At 41.9% G+C, this 16,672-nt stretch overlaps 1 protein-coding gene across 2 annotated transcripts in view; it reads right to left on the minus strand.

Moving 5' to 3' along the window:
- The window catches only part of ca10a (carbonic anhydrase Xa), a 198,616-nt gene that overhangs the window by 813 nt on the left and 181,131 nt on the right, over positions 1-16,672 (minus strand). For both annotated transcript variants that reach the window (XM_031843263.1, XM_031843262.1), the window contains exons 6-9: positions 11,859-11,954; positions 4,886-4,958; positions 2,057-2,211; positions 1,619-1,793 (exon numbers count right to left, since the gene is read on the minus strand). In XM_031843263.1, coding sequence (XP_031699123.1) covers positions 1,619-1,793; positions 2,057-2,211; positions 4,886-4,958; positions 11,859-11,954 — 499 coding nt within the window. The remainder of the gene's footprint in view (positions 1-1,618; positions 1,794-2,056; positions 2,212-4,885; positions 4,959-11,858; positions 11,955-16,672) is intronic.

Raw genomic sequence — 16,672 nt, forward strand, 5'->3', positions numbered from 1 at the left:
ACACACACACACACACACACACACACACACACACACACACACACACAATTAGCTCCAAAGCATCCCCTCTTTCCCCTTCAGATCAATTCTCTGGGGAGGGAAGGCATGTGTCTAGTTGCCTCTGCTCCAAAGGTTGAACTTACACAAATCAGAGATGTATTTTCCCTTTCAATGAGACCCCCCCCCCCCACACTTCATCTTGAAGGTCTTTAACTCTCTGAACAAATAAATAAGCATGTCTGCTTTAGTGGGGTTTGGGGGTTTTGCTCTGAGGTTCCCTGGTGATGAGGGCATTTGTTTTTTAGGCTCACGAGAGTCTGAGGCGGGCGGGGGGGGATTGACATCTACCCCACGACCGCTGCGCACAATAAGAATGAAGGGGGGGGGGGAATGAGGGAGAGATGCAGACAGAAAGGCAATCATGGTGTGTGTCGGTAAGTAACACAATGACTAGTAGGGACTCAGGCTACCTCTCGCCTGTAGCCTATTTACGCTTCGAGGGTGATATTCAGCATTCTGTGCGGCAGCTGCCCAGATATATATTGGCTGAAACAGAGGAGGAGAGATGACAGACTGCCGCAACACCTCCCGGGTTGCAGTGAGCTGTGACAAGCCAGTTTTCAGCCTCCCAGATCCGCCAGATCCATCAGTCGGGGCCAAACAGGTGTTCTGACTGTCCAGCCATCTGACTTTCTGCTGCCTGTTTTCTGTCCCTCCTTCTCTTTAGCACATCAATCTGCAGTCTACACGATGTCAGACACCAGCTGAGTCTCAGCTCTGGACTTAAATTAGATATTAATTTAATTAGTTATAACAGTGGGCGTAAGTCAAGCAATAATCTTCTGGAATCCAAATGTGGATGTCGAATCAGTCGTATGCAGAATCTGAGGGCAACGGGACACGATTTGGGTATCGGAAGCATCGGGACTTCTGTTTGTAGTCTGAGTACTATTGACCAATCACGTTGGAACAGTCTTTAGTTGAACTTTACATTGACACGAGCAAGTAATAAAAGTGTAAAACAACAATGTTATTACCAGACATTACCTTGTAATTACCATGAGAACGCTATAGCATTGCCCTGTTGTTGCGACGTAAAGTGCTACCCAAACTAAAGTTCTTGTTGGCTTCTTTGCAGCCTCCCTGCAAAAGCCCACAAAGGCCGGGAGGAAGGGGAGGTGGATGGGTCCAACAAACAGCGATCTTTCAGTCGCTGTTCATTCCCAATGCGATAAGAAAAAAATCTATGTTGATTTATTTGTGACGTTATTTGTGCACTTCCGTAACGGCACTTCCATAGGGATTTGAACACAAACGACAATCTTTTCCTAAACCTAACTAAGTAGTTTTGTTGCCTCAACCTAGCTGAGTTGTTTCCTGTGAGGACGGAAGTTTATTTTGAAAAGACTGTATGCATATAACGAGCGGCAATTGAATCTAGTGCTGACTTTCGTGGAAAAACATATGAAAAATGAGGAGCAACTTTTCATTAAATATCATACGAACCGTTGTATGAGGATACGTTACATATACTATCAACTGTATGACAACAGAAATGTCAAGACATGGAGAGAAGGCAATGACATGGCAACGGGATGAATCAAGGTATCGTTTCTACCTCGGTATTGGAGCTTCTGAACCCTGTTGTTAGGGCAGTCTTTGCCCTGCACGCTGAAGTTGATATTGGTGCGGATGCAGCGGTTGTTCAGCGGCTGGACCGGGCGGACGTTATCGCTCATGCTCAGGAAGATCTGAGACGGCTGGTTCTGGCTCAGCAGCCGCAAGGAGTGCATCTGAGATGAAGACAAGAGATAGGGAGAGAGAAAAGAAGCCTTTTAAAAGTTTGCCAAAGCAACATGGAGATGTGAACCAGGCATTTTGATTCACTGCATTGTTTTCCAGGGTGGGACTCTATGGAGGCTTGGACAAAGAAGAGTGTTGGAGTAAAAGCCTCAGTGCTGGGGTGACATGTTTCACAGGCAGAACAATAGCAAGAGAGAGAATTCTGGGCTGAGACAGACGGTCCCTGGTGCGTTGTGTTGTGGCTGAGGCTAACCTGCATGCGTGTGAGGTACACCGGCTTGTTCATCAGGATCCATGTGGCGGTCTCAAAGCACGGAGGGATGGTCATCGATCCCTCATATGTGATAAAACTACTTGTCTCCGGGTAAATCTCCTCTATGTTCAGGTTGGTCAGTAGATACGCGTCATCTGCAGAAAGAAAGGCAGGAAACAAAAACAAGAGGGGCCTTTTCATCAGAGGATGTACTCTGTATTGTAGTTTCAATTGGTACCAACGTAAGTTGCACAAAAACAACAACAAAAAATGGAAAAAAACAAAGTGTTTTTGTTATCAGATTAATGATCTGGCTCTCTTTTGGATCCAGCCTCAGGTGGCCATTTAAGAAAACTGCACGAGGTACTTCCACGATGGCTTCATTTTTTTTAGACCTGGAGGTTGCTGCTTGGTGTGTGCGTAGAGTGGTATGGGTGGAGTGAGAGAGAGAGAGAGTGATTGGAGCAGAGCAGAGTTTAAGTTTAGCAGAAGAGTTTGCAGTTTGTGCACAAATAAAAGCTGCAGCTCCTCAAGACCAAGAGAAGTGTCCCGCTGTGGATTGGAGTGCCGGGAGGGGGGGGGGGGGGGCTCAGCTTTCCAGGTAAATGCAGCAAGCGCTGGTGAATTTATTGCTTTAATTGTAAAAAATAAATAAAATTGAATGCAGTACTTTTAAATTGATATGGCAAACTTGTTGGCGAATACATCCAGCATTTAGAAGATTAGCAGTTTCTGACCAATATTCGCTCTCTTTTAAGCTCTGTTTTGGTCTCCAACAACTCCTGAGAGAAATAGAAGTAAAGTCATGGGCTGGACAGAAAATCAATGAGCTGACACTCACAGGGGAGCTGCAGATTCAGGACTCTGGACAATAAGCAACTCCCCTTTGTCACATTGTTTTTACTTTTGTCATTTGATACGTTGTTGATTTAATGTAAATTGAAGCATTAAGCTTTAAGTGGTTAAAATGTTCTTGTATTTTTGCTACGTGTATAATATATTCTTTTGTGCATTTTCCCGTAAATGAACGTATGAGCGTGTTTTCCGGGCTCTAAACTCAACCCCTCCACTACTCATCAAGCAACGAGCTCATCTTTCATAACTCATTTCTTCCCTCACTTCTTATTTCACATATCATTTCGTGTTCCGTGAATGACAGGCTGTTGGTGTTGCAGCACAAAACCTCTTTTATCCAAACTGTCTCCACTGTCAGGACGCTAATTAGACAGACTGCAACTCTCCCTCTTCACACTCCAGTAACACGCTCTCAGTAACTTGTCATCTGTTGGGCCTCTGTTGACAAATGGACTGTCTCTTATAATGAGGTCACTGTGGTGGACCACTGCGGCTTTAATGCTTATTCAGCTGTGCTTTGCATCACTGTTAAATACTGCCCCTTGTAAACAGTATTAATCTCAATAAAAAATCTAAAAAAATAAGCTTGATAGGCTGGATTTGAGAAAATCCCCATAAAAAAATTTAAAAGAAATCTTCTCTGATCTTCCCCGCATGAGAAGAGGAGCTCTGTTGCTGATGTTTGATCATGTGGTTGAAATACATAATTCTCTTTGAATGGTGTATATGTGCCTTTGTGTTAGCATTTTTGTACATATGTGATAAAAAAATAAAAACATATATAAATTTGGCAGCAGCACTGGCTGAGGGATATGCCTAAGGCTTCATAAGCATGAGAGAGCGGTGTGTGCATGTGTGTGAGTCAGCATGTGTGAGACAGTGTATCTGAGGGGGTTTTGACAGCTGTCAGGATCCATGCTCCTCCAGCCAGACCCTGAGGAAGACCCCCCCGCCTTCCCCTCGCCCGTAGCCTCCTGCTCCACTCGGCACCTTGGAGACTCCTCCCAGCCACAAGGGGTCAGTGTGTTTATCCAGCCACTCACTGTTCAGTCTCCATTAATCCAATTATTTCTCTTTTATTCAGGCTAGCCCCGGGGCCATCTCCGCATGGGAACCTCTGGAGAGCAATTGTCGACCGCTGCCTCACATGCTGCCTCGCCAACAGCCTCCTCCAGCTGTCAAGAGTTCCCAGTTCACCATCCCCAGACCTGCTTCATTCAATTAGCACTTTTAACCATAACAGTAGTAATTTAAACAGTGTGTTGGTCTGCTCGAACGTAAGATACAGACATTAGCATGTCCGTCTAACTAGCTTACTACCTACAGTAGTGACAAAATCAAGGGTTACTTCCAAGTACAGTTGTGTCCTCATGTGTTGGGTTACATGTTGAGCTATTTCTTCACAATATGGGAGCCTGTCCTGGATACTACTAATAGAGTTAAGGCTACTGTTAGCGAATCTGTCCTACTTTATTGGATATGGGGAAGTTTACGCTAAAAACCCTGATTCAAACTCATTATTTCAGCTAGCTAGCAAACAACATCGGCCAGTTTTCAACCTAAAAAGTCTTTTAAGACTTTTTGCTTCATTTCATTTATGCAGCCATTTATGCAAGCCATGTTTAAGACCCATTCGCTGGGTTGTGGTTTTTTAAGTGAGCTGGCTTGAAACATTAACATTTACACATTTTCCAAATGACTTGCAAAGCTAAGGTTAGCTTAATTAGTTAGCAGACAAAACGGACAGTCCTAGTGTAGAAATGGGAAGCTTATTTTGTCTACCTCTGTCTGAATATATAATAGCCATTGTTTCAAACATTTCTAATAAATTTCAAGCAGGAAATCTATCTCCGTTATCTCCGTACACTTGGCCATGTCATGCGAAAACGGTCCAGCAACAGTAAAGAGGACAAGTCTTAGGGAATTGACAAGGTCAATTAGTACCGATGTTAATTGCTTCACATGGACACTTACTTTTGTATGTTATTCTTGTGATGGTGTCTCTGTTCAGCATTCGATTCAGGAATGAGTTTGATGTCTCAGCAATCTGGATTAAAAGACAGAAAAGACAGAAAAAAGGTGAGGTTAAATAAAAAGAAAAAAAGGTCTGATCATATCATGAATTGAGAGCTCATCTAAAATGAAACTAAATGTAATCTACCCAGTTCAGTACTTTAAGCAAGTGCATTTTTAATCCATCACCTTTGATGCCCATGAAATGTCTGAACCCACTGATGTATTTTGCACAGCCAGACGCTCCTACAGTCTCTTGCACTGCTGCTTTGCCTTCTGGAAAACAAAGGCTCCCACTGTTTTCAAGAAACCATTAAGATCAGCTCACAGACACACACTGCTTCCATGACGAAAAAAGAATCAATCTTCTTATAATTAGCATATTTACGGTGTTCTTGTCCTAACTTGGAAACAAGTTTTAGTCTATCAGAGCTGAATGTGACAAGATCATTGCCAGTGACCCTGCAACATGTTATCTTTCACTCCTCTCAGCTATAGTTTAAGTCTTTCCTACTGCCAGAAAAACGTTTTTACTCATAGATTTGGCTACACAGCTTGAGTCTTGGAGTTTCTCCTTAACACACAGCTGAGCTGCCTCCCTTTCTTCCCCCCAGTCAAAGATTGTCCTGTGTTTCCCCATTTTGCCCATAGTATCAATATCAGCTACTTTTCTTTCGACCAGATTATCATTGTTGTCATATTGCCATTGTATTCCAGCTGTTTCCTAAATATTTTGAAATACACATTTTAAGGAAATGGGGATGCAACCTGGATTATGTTTGGTGGCAAAAACATATACCAACGGAGTGGTACATTTCTCTCAGTTCTCTTAGAATGAATAGCTAAACTAAATTTACATTAGACGGTGACTCTTGGAACCCCCTATCTGGCTCATCGATGTACAAATGGCTTTTCTGCATACTTGCAACCAGTTGTACTAACATTTTACAGTTTCCCCAACAATGGACGCTTGAAAAGAACAGCAGGTAAGCATTAAGATGACATTTCTTTTTGAACAGCAGCGCAGGGTATTAGGACAGTAAAGCTGTTAGAGCCAGCACCGTAAGTGCACAGATAATTGGTGAAAAGGGGGAAGTGACAATGGAAGGAGCCTAACGGCAGAATAGCGCACCAACTGATCTATGGTTTAATTGGTTGGGAGCTGTTTATTGGGTGGATTTTCCATTAGTTGCCTCGGAAACACATGCTGCTAATGAAACATCAAAAACATCGACCGTCATTGATAATAGAAATCACTTTGCAGGCTGCTTTTACCCAGAAGATTAGGGTAAGTCTACTAAAATGCAAATCAACTGTATTCAATCACAAAATGAAGTTGGATTTGTAAAATTCTTGCTTTCTACAATATCTGTACGTAAATGGTAAATGGACTGTACTTTTATAGAGCTTTTCCAGTCTTTCCGACCACTCAAAGCCCTTTCACACTACTTGTCATCATTCACCCATTCATACGCTGATGGTCAAGGTTATGGAAAGATCGTGGTAACAAATGGCGATAACAGTGGGGAAGGTTGGGACACAAACTCAGTTCTCCTGCATGAAAGTCAGACTCACTTTGACTTTCTGGTACTGGCCAATCCAACATTCTGACACCCTTACTGTACACCTCGCATCATAAAGGACAAACTACTTCCTGCATTGGCAGGAACCTGGAATGGTCAAAGTTAGTATAGGTCGTCGGGTTAGATGGTAACCCTCAATATGTGGAACAGTTGTGAGATAGTTGAGGTTAGGCATTACCTTGTATGGTTATGGTTAGGATAGGTCGTCAGGCTAAATGGAAACCCTTGATTTCAGCGATTCTGGCGAGCCCTTTTGCAAGTTTTCGCAAATCACGGGATACCATCTAGACACAACCCTGGATGTTGATCCTGAACATTTCTTGTCAAACCTCGCCACCATGACGATTCTGTGATTTCATAGACCACAGGGACTTGAGTGAAAATCTACTGAAACTGCAGCCCATTATCTGCCCCCAAAAGCTGTAGACACTTTTAATTCCTAACTCCACTCTTAAACTGCTTGACCGACTCCATTGTTCAGTACCTCTCTCTCCCAATTCCGAGACATGCTTGCTAATAGCTAAAGGAAGCACCTCACACTTCATGTCCATCCCCGCGCCCTTCTTTTGACTCCTCTCTGCCTTCCTCTCCACTCCATCTTTCCCTCACTCATGCGCGGTGGACTTCACAATTCTAATTGTCAAGATGTCTTTGGGCGAAGTGATTAAAAAGAGTCTCGCCCATCCCCGCACTGCAACTGAAATTACTTATTCTTTGACCTGTTCCCTGTGCTCTTCAGGCAGGCATTTTGCCTCTACCAGTCACTCATGCTGTTCACTAGTTTTCCTACTTCTGTCTTTGTAATTTCTAATTTCCCTCATTTTCTTAGAAAACCACCTGAGGGGATTCAGTCAATCAGTTTCTTCTATTTCAGGAATGGTGTGAGAAAAGTACAGACATAGCACCATAATGTTAATAAGACACAAGATGACCACGAGAAACATCTTGAAGATTCACAGATTTCTTGCCATTACGTCAATCGATGATCAAATGAGTGAATAAGTGAGTGAAATGGCCTTGCTTTCACTGCAAAGCCCATCCCGCCGTGTCTCTCTATTGTGCGTCTGTGTTCCACTGTGGCCCCCACGTAGCTGAGATCACCCACTGCTGCTCTTAATGGTGCCTCACGACTCCACGTCTACAATGGGGGCCCTTGCTGGCATTCTGACTCACAGCAATAGGATCGGAAAACTGACAAGGCCTCGGAAAGCATTAGTCACTGAAAAGCGGGAAAAACAAGCTTATACTCTAAAAAAAGATGTGGGGAATTAGTCAGCTTTGAGAGCAGCCCAGTCGCCAAGAAGTTGTTTCTTCAAACCATAAATAATAATATATATTTTTTATTTTTTATGTGGATTTGTTTGCATTTTGGAAGAGCAAGTGACATAGTATATGAACCAGGCATTATTGAAAGTTAGGGGGTATAATATAATAAAGTATGACAAAGAGCTAGAAAGTCAAAGAGGAGACCGCTGTTCGAGTCCCGTGGGAAACCAAATGTAAACATAGAGTTTACGCTTGCTGCGTAACATTGTTTTGCATGTGACTAAATAAAGTCTGCTACCCTCCATGCCAAACTGAAAAAAATAATTTTTCTGTTACAAAGTTGTAATAATCAAAACTGATGGCCATAAAATAAGCCTATGTTTACCCATTACATTTTCCCTGTGAATCATGTGTTTCTGTGCATTAAGGCTATCAGCAAAATAAATCTTCAGGAAAAGACAACTCTGAAAATGGAATTAATTATGGGTAGAAATGCTTCTGGAACACACAACTCAGGGTTGCAAAGTATAAGATGCTGCACGTTCTTTCCATATTTTTTACCCCTTTAAATTGGAATTTAAAGTGGTAAAAAGCATAACCTCATTATCCCTGACATAGAACACTGGAGTCTCTATATATGTTTGCGCATTAGTTTTAATTATTTCTACTTTGCTTCTGAGAAATCATGTGTCTTTTGGTATGGCTATATGTGCATAGGTACCAATAACCGTTAGCATCTTAAGCTATAGAGAAGAAGCCAGCCAAAGGCTTGAATCAGAGCTGAAGCAAAGTCAGAACTCTTTGTTATTGTAGTTGGGAACAAAGCCCGTCCTAAAGTATATTCCGCTTTATGGTCTATTTGACTCTAAATGGACCATCATTTACTAAATGAACATCATGCTGTGTTGAAGAAGACTTGAAACTAGAGATTGAGACCATAAACTCATGTTTACAATGTTTACTGAGGTAATAAATCAAGAGAGAAGTAGAGTCATTTTCTCATAGACTTCTATACAATCGGACTTCTTCCTTATTGGCTTCACTCGGCAGAACCGGAGGATGCCGCCTGGTATTCTAAGCTAATGTTTAGCTTTAGCTTGCATTAGCAGCACTGGCAACAGAAGAAAGCTCAGTGATTTGATGTTGGAACACCGATGTTGAGAGTTGGAATAGAAATCTCTCGATAAAGTTTTTACAAAGGCTTGTACCTTTTGGGATTATATTAAACAACTGGATATTTTCTCACCATTTCTAATATTTTGTAGTAATGATTCAACTGGATGAGTTTAATGTCTCTTCAAGCCTTTGCCGTGCCCCAACTGTCAGAAAATGAACAGGACACTTTCATTTCCGAAACCATGGTCGTTGAAAAATTCTCCTGACTTCACTATCATATTGTGTTATAATATGTGTGGCACATTTAAGATGCACTCATTTTTCTGTTTGGTATCATCACAATATATTATTTTCCGTTGGCAGCTAAGCTTAACAGAGCTGCGGTTTTAGAGTGATTTGCTCAGACTGTCGTGTACCCCGAGCACACCTGCAGCACTCCACTTCCAAAGCTTAGCTTCTCTCTCACGCGTCCTCGGATACACTCTGCTGCTGGGTGGAGGGTGGAGTCATGAAGGGTTGACCTAGGTCAGCGTTTCTTCTGTCTCTTCAAGACTAAATGATGGTCCCATTGACATTGGGGATCTAATTAGCAGTTAGCAGCTGAACTTTTCAGCCTTTGTACTCAGAGTGCCGAGGACGTCGGCTGCCTCTCTGATCTCTGAGCCTCTCGTTAAAGATGGCGACCTCTCATACACAACAAAGAGACAGGAGAGTACCGCCACCACCGCTGCCACAGAGCCACGGAGCACATTGTTTCTCCCTGCAGGATAATTGGATTGCTAATTGTTTGTGAGTTCTTGAGTTGAACATTTGGAAGATTTCAGCTAAAGACACAGCGGGAGCAGGAGAGTGGAGGGCTGGGAGCACCAAGGGTAATTTAGCTCCTGACAGATCTTTTTTAAACCAATATGTGGCTACTAGATACGAACACAGCCTAGTCTCACTCCCAGGGCAAATAGCGATGCTTGGGCAGCAGCCCTTGCCGTCATTATACACAAGGCACAAGACACTTATTAGCATCTCTATGAGACACATCGGGCTTTCAACAAACTCCAATGTAAGCCCATCCGCCTTTCCTATTAGACGGCCAGAGAACTGACATAGTATGAAGAGCGAGAAATTCATCTAAGGGCAGGAGGCAGTGGAGGTGGATCGAACAAACACAGGACTTTCATCCAAGAGAAAGCTGTTCATGTCCCATGTGAATCTTAAAGTGAATGTTGATATTCTGTCATGTAAGTCTCAAGTCACGTGACTCTTTTGTCACTCGGTAGTCACGTGAGTCGTTAGTCTGTCAAGTTAACCACGCTCTTTTCCTAAACCTCTGTTGCCTAAACCTAACTTACTGTGAAGGCGGAACTTCATTTTGAAAAGACAAGTAAGAAGTGGAACCAGATGCGCCGTCCACAAACTGATGCTTGAGGGGTACCTCGAGTCAGAGTTAGAAGCTAGGGGCCACTGACCAAGCCACGGTATTTCACAAGTTGGGAGTGAAAATGTGTTAAACAAGCATTCTTTTTAACCCAAACATTGTTTCCCAATGTTAACAATTATTACAGCTTTAACCGCAACTGTTTCACAATGTTCTATGTGAAACAACTTTAACCACGTACAACAACATTAACCGTGACCATTTCCCAATGTTAATTAAGCGTATATCATTAATCGCAATCCTTTCACAAAGTTACCCAAGTGCTAGTTAATTAACCGCGGCCGCCTCATAGCGTTAACCACATGCTATTTACCACTTTTAACCCTGTGCAACCAAACTTCTTTTTCTTTCTTATAAAATAACTATTTGGTCAGCTCTGTTACAAAAGCAATGTCAAAGTGTACATCTGTGCATGTAAGTAAACGCTTTGCACACAATATTAAGTTATCTAAAGACTTGGTGGACTCTTCTGAGTAATACAACCCACAAGAGCCTGCCCAGCTCGTTCCATGGCCGTGCCTTGGTCTATGTGCAAGAGAGAGTCTGGCATTCTATCAATGAGTATTGTGGAATAAAATCTACTGATTTGTAAAATGTGCACATTTTCATGAAAGACATTTTGACATGTCAAAATAGGAAAACGCATGTGTAAACATCAAGTGAATGACATCTGATTTCCATTTATCTTCTTCACTGGACCTTTTCACATGTCATAACAGGAGAAGCAGGGACAGAGCCATTGTTAATGTTTTAGTAATACCAGTGCTGTTAGGACAATGTTTGCTGTCAAAAAGACCTATTGTTTTTTTTTTCTTCCATTTGTCCATGGCAGCAAATACTCAGATCATTTTCACTCCACCGGAAAGTGAATTTTTGTCGCTCGGCTTCCCATCATACTTCGGGTCATGTAAACCTGAGGTGTGATGTTGCCATGGAGCCAGCCACCTGAGCTTTTTTTTTTTTTTTTTACTTTTAAATTCCTATGCAGACAATAACAGATGGATTACTTCTGATACTAAAGAAAATGTTTAAATGTGATGATTACGAGGCCAGATCTCTCTTAATATGATTTGTAAAACTCACCACAAGGATCGTGTTGATTCTAGCAGGTTATGTATGACAACTGTTTGTTCTCAAAAAATGTACACAAAAAATGTATCACTTGAGTTAAAAGGGTTAATAGTGTAACTATGAATGCTGTTTCGTACGTTTTTACAGCCTGACATGTTTGTGACCATATCTGTGTTGCTCCACAAAAAATATTTGAATAAACACTTAGTCCACCTTTAATTGCCTAGGATCTGTATATATAATGTTCCTTACACAGGCATTGTAGCTGTTGACTCAAATTCAATCTTTAGAAAATGACTGTTCAATGTTAGGATCAGTGTTTTCTTGGATTTTCAAGCTATAACCCATTAGAAAATATCACCATAGCAGCTGCTTCAAAAAAAGAAAAAGAAAAAGAGTGCTTTTGAGTGAATACAGCCTACACACTGGCAGGCAGGAGCTAATTAAATGTATGTATGAGCCTTACCTTCATGAATATGGACACTACGACCAATCCATTGGGGCTTTTAGCAGCTTCTGTATAATTTGTGTACAGCTCATGATTGTAGTGGATCAGTTGAACCTGGAACATAGAGAAAGACAAAACTTAATGTAAAAGTGCAATGTGTAAAATGTGGCCAACATTTTAGTCTAGAACTTTCAAAAAGATAAACCAACATTATCAACAGAATGTGAAGAGGTTACAGAGCTGGCCTGAGGACATGTCAATCACGGTGAAGGTACAGCTCCGTGTGCGTTTTGATTCTTTGTTTATTGGATTAAATCCAAAGTGGCAGAAACAAGAAAATGACTGACATTTTTGTGTCGTACTCCCCGCCACCAGAAGACTACTTCGTGAGGGAGTAGAGCTTGCGTCAGCTCCGGGACATGGAGTAAACGTGCACGGACCGTACAGCCTCTGGTTAGTGGCATAGTTAACACACGGATGGCTAATGTAAACTATAAGCCGACGCCACACGTGAAGATTATAAGATAGCAGTGTTAGTTTGACCGGTTTTCAAGTTTCAGCAGTTTGGTCGATCTATGCGTATTCTCGCTCTGCTTTTAGTTAATAGTTTAGATCGTATGAACCCAGTAGCAAAGGTGAAATGCCGACCGCTATTTGTTCGGAGCACGTGGCCAGATCTGACCGTTTGCGCCTTGAAACATTATGATAGTGAGGCATAAAGCAGATCTCCACATTGAGTAGTGGGAACATGGGAGTCAAAAAAGTCCTTTCCACCTAAATATTTCCTCCCTGCTACATGATGTCAGACGATTTAAAAGGGAAAATCAATTCGGGATCAGATCTCTCCCATGGATTCACAGAGACACTCAATGTAATGGAAGGAGGTGGTGTTCGGAACATTTTTATACTCGGTGTAGACACGGACAGAGATAATAAGAAGGGCATACAGAGGCGAGGACTCTGTCATAATTTGATATAAAGCCAGCATTTTCTCACAGGCTGAGGTTAGAAAGCAACTAAACCATCTCCCAGCATGAGGTTAATGTTCACTGAGGCAGATGCTTCATCCACTCCAGCTGTTCAATATTCCTGCCTTTTAATGATGTTTGGACGTGGGCAGGCGGTAGGGCTCGACTTCCAACTCGTAAAAGAGGAAACTGCTGAAAGAGGAGCCCACAGTTTTAAAACCCTTCTTTGACAAAGAGTACATGAATAGGAAGTTTAAAGCAAGCACAAATTAATCCATCCCTCCATTTATTTTTGTGTGTGTATATGTTATGCCTTTCATTATTAAGTAAGTTGAAAGTTTGGGGGGAAATGAGGGAGGTGGATATGGGCAGCGACATGTATTGGGACATTGTGGTTCCTAGTCAGTGCCTTCACCTCAAGGCCACCAGGGTGCTACTGAAATATACAAATATTTTAAACATTTCTTTAGTGAGAGCTGGCGGCATTGGTATTGGCAATACTGGTTGGTCAGTCCCTCTGTCTGTGATCTGGTAGTGGTGTTGAGGCTATGGCTATCGGCAGACAAATTGCATTGTGGGTAATATAGGTGCCTCAGGTTTTGAAGAGGTAGAAGAATGTATGGAACAATGAAGACATTACCTCTAGCTCTGCTGCATGGCTTTTAAATCTCGAGTCCGAAGATATCATTGGAGTGCAGTGTTAAATTGGTGGAGGGCTGTTTTCAGACCAACTTCAGATCCGCATGAAATAAGCAGCCTCCTTATTCAGCTGGGGTGAACAATAGAATGTATATAAGAATTGGAGGTCGTTGTCGCAACGTCCCCCATTAGTTTTGAAACCTCGAGTTCGGCATTTTGTCAATCGCCATCTGTTTTTCGCAACCAGTGAGCAGAAGTGACCATATTTGGAATGCGGAAGAGTGAGGTAGAGACGCCGTATACGGCTCTGGAAGTGGTAGCGACCTGTCAATCACAAGGTAGCCATGCCCAAAAACATACAACAGCTTTATGGTCTATTTGACTCTAAATGGACCATAATTTACTAAATGAACATCATGCTGTATTGAAGTAGACTTGAAACTAGAGATTGAGACCATAAACTCATGTTTACAATGTTTACTGAGGTAATAAATCAAGACCAGCTTTGGTCGCAACGCAATGGATGACATCTGACAAGGTGCTGTGTTGGCCAAATGCACATGTTCCTGGTATATTACCCTTTGACCTGTATCCCCTTGCAGGTTTTTTTTAACGCAGGGCAAGTGTTAGGGCTGAAAATCGACCCATTCATGCTTCATGCAGCACTTCATGAATTTGCGTGGACAGGAAGTCATTAATTCAAAATGGAATTAAATCCAATTCCAATACATTATTATGAATCCCACTGCTCTTCTTGGCAAGACCCATCCTGCATAGCTGGTTGAGACGATTGGTTAAGGTTAGGCGTTTACCTCGAAAGTAGGGTCAGGATAACACATTTGTCAGGGCATTGGACCTCAACAAATCAGGTTACCAGTACCTCGTGGAGAATAGAGGCCATTCCCAGCGCTTGAATGCTGCACAGGGTGGGTCTTGCCAAGAAGAGCAGTGAGATTCATAATAACGCATGAATGATTGACAGTAATGGTGTAGTGCCTCCTTGTGGCCATTGGGTCGGCTGGCCATCCGATCACAGGGGTTGGATTTTTCTAAACTCTGCATTGAAACCAGTACAAACTAATGATGATGGGAGAGTTGTCATCAACAAAATAATTTGCTTTTGGCCAAATTTGTGCATTTCGTGGGAACACTACATGTTCATTCACACACTGATGGCAGAGGCTAACAAGGTGCCATCTGCCTATCAGAACTATCTAACCATTTATACCCAATTATACATGTATAGCAATTTGGGTTTAAGTGTCTTGCCCAAGGACACATCGACATGGACTAACAGAGCCGGGGATCGAACCGCTGATCCTCTGATTGAAGGACGACCAGCTCTGCCACTGAGCCACATTTTGGTTACCAACTACAACAAGCTAAAGCTTCGAAAGTATTGCCTTTAGGCTGTGGTACTATATTTTAATAGCAATAAACACAATAAACTGCTATGAATATAAAGGCAGTAAAGCACTTGTTTCAAGCACAAAAAGGCCGTAAAAATGTTCAGATCTTTCCCAAAGGCTCTTTCGCTTTCTCTCCCCACCTCCATGTACTTCTCATACTCACTCATTGACAGAGGGCTTGGCAGGCATACTGTACTGAAGGATATAAATAAACAAATATAAGAGGAGAGTAATTATGAAAAGCTCGATTGGGGGAGCACAGAGCGACAGAACGTCTATAAATGCAATCAAGCGGAGGGAGGAAGTGATTAGAGCCCTACGTTGATCTGATTAGATTTTTAGGTGAGCGCGGCAGAGGCAGCCAAAAGAACTCATCCACACCCCCTCAATGACAAATTGCACAACGTTTGCTGCTGGTGGGCAATAAAAGGCCAGAGTGGGCCATAATAAAGTGAGATAAAGTGAAATTTTGCCAAATGGAGACGGGGAAAAAAAAGAGCAAGATGCAAAGCAAACAAGAGTGGAAATAGAGGTGGTAATTAGGTACAGAAACGGTTGAAGAAAGAGCAAGATAGGAGAGGTACTGAATGTTGGCCAGGCTTGTGAGCCTAAAGCACTACATCATCTATCACAGTGGCCCTCTGTTCAAACACAGACTCACACTAACTACTGAATACAGTCACACCTCCACCCATCTAAAAGGTGCAATCCTTTAAGATGCAGCCATAGCACTCTGTTCCTGGTGCCTATGGTACAGATTATATTGTTACAGATTATATTATTAGCCATCACCATCTTGGCATTTTTGCAACCGATGAACGAAGGTAACAATATTTGGACTGCGGAGGAGTGACATACTGTAGAGACGCCGTATATGGCTTTGGTAGTGGTAGCTACTTGTCAATCACAAGGTAGCCCCGCCCTAAAGCCTATTCTTTATGGTCTATTTGACTCTAAATGGACCATAATTTACAAAATGAACATCATGCTGTATTAAAGAATACTTGAAACTAGAGATTGACACCATAACTTATGTTTACAATGTTTACTGAGGTAATAAATCAAGAGAGAAGTAGAGTCATTTTCTCATTGTCTTCTATACAATCGTGCAAGGAGTCGCCCCCTGCTAGCCATTAGAGAGAAAACAAGTTCAAGACACTTCCGATTTGGCTACACTTTTCAGAACCGGTGGTTCAAAAGCACTTCATCTAATCAGAATCAGTATTGAATCTGCTTATCAAATGAATCCATGAGGACATTTGTGGTTTTAAATTCTATGGTTTCTATCTTAACTATTGGATAGATATCCAATAGTTAAGATAGAATCCATATAATTCACAACCACAAATGTTGTCCATGAATTAAAAAAATGTACCAAATTTCATTTAAATTAAATTTGGTACATTTATAAAATGCATGTATCGCATCAGCCTCAGCTGTACTCTTTCTTAGTAGTTATTACATAATGTTTCCATGCCGACATGTGAACTAAGAGGAAGAACATTGAAAAAAATGAACTGGTAAACTGGTAGCATGCTAACATTGTCATTGAGCATGTTAGCATGCTAATGTTAGCATTTAGCTCAAAGTACAGCCTCACAGAGTATAGCTGTAGACTCTCAATCGTGTTATAATACTGATATACAGTTTAGCTTGATTAATTAAGATGACTGCAAATGATTTGGCAAAATTTGTTTATTCAACAATCTTCGGCCGAGTGCAGACATGTTGCTTGTGGAAGTAAAGGTCGAATCCAACTGGGTTCTTTTCCACGGTTCTCAAAAGGAAAATCCCACTCAGCTGTTATCAAAAAGCC

This window comes from Anarrhichthys ocellatus, unplaced genomic scaffold (genome assembly GCF_004355925.1).
Source record: "Anarrhichthys ocellatus isolate YVR2014 unplaced genomic scaffold, GSC_Weel_1.0 scaffold4, whole genome shotgun sequence".
Classification (NCBI taxonomy): Eukaryota; Metazoa; Chordata; class Actinopteri; order Perciformes; family Anarhichadidae; genus Anarrhichthys; species Anarrhichthys ocellatus.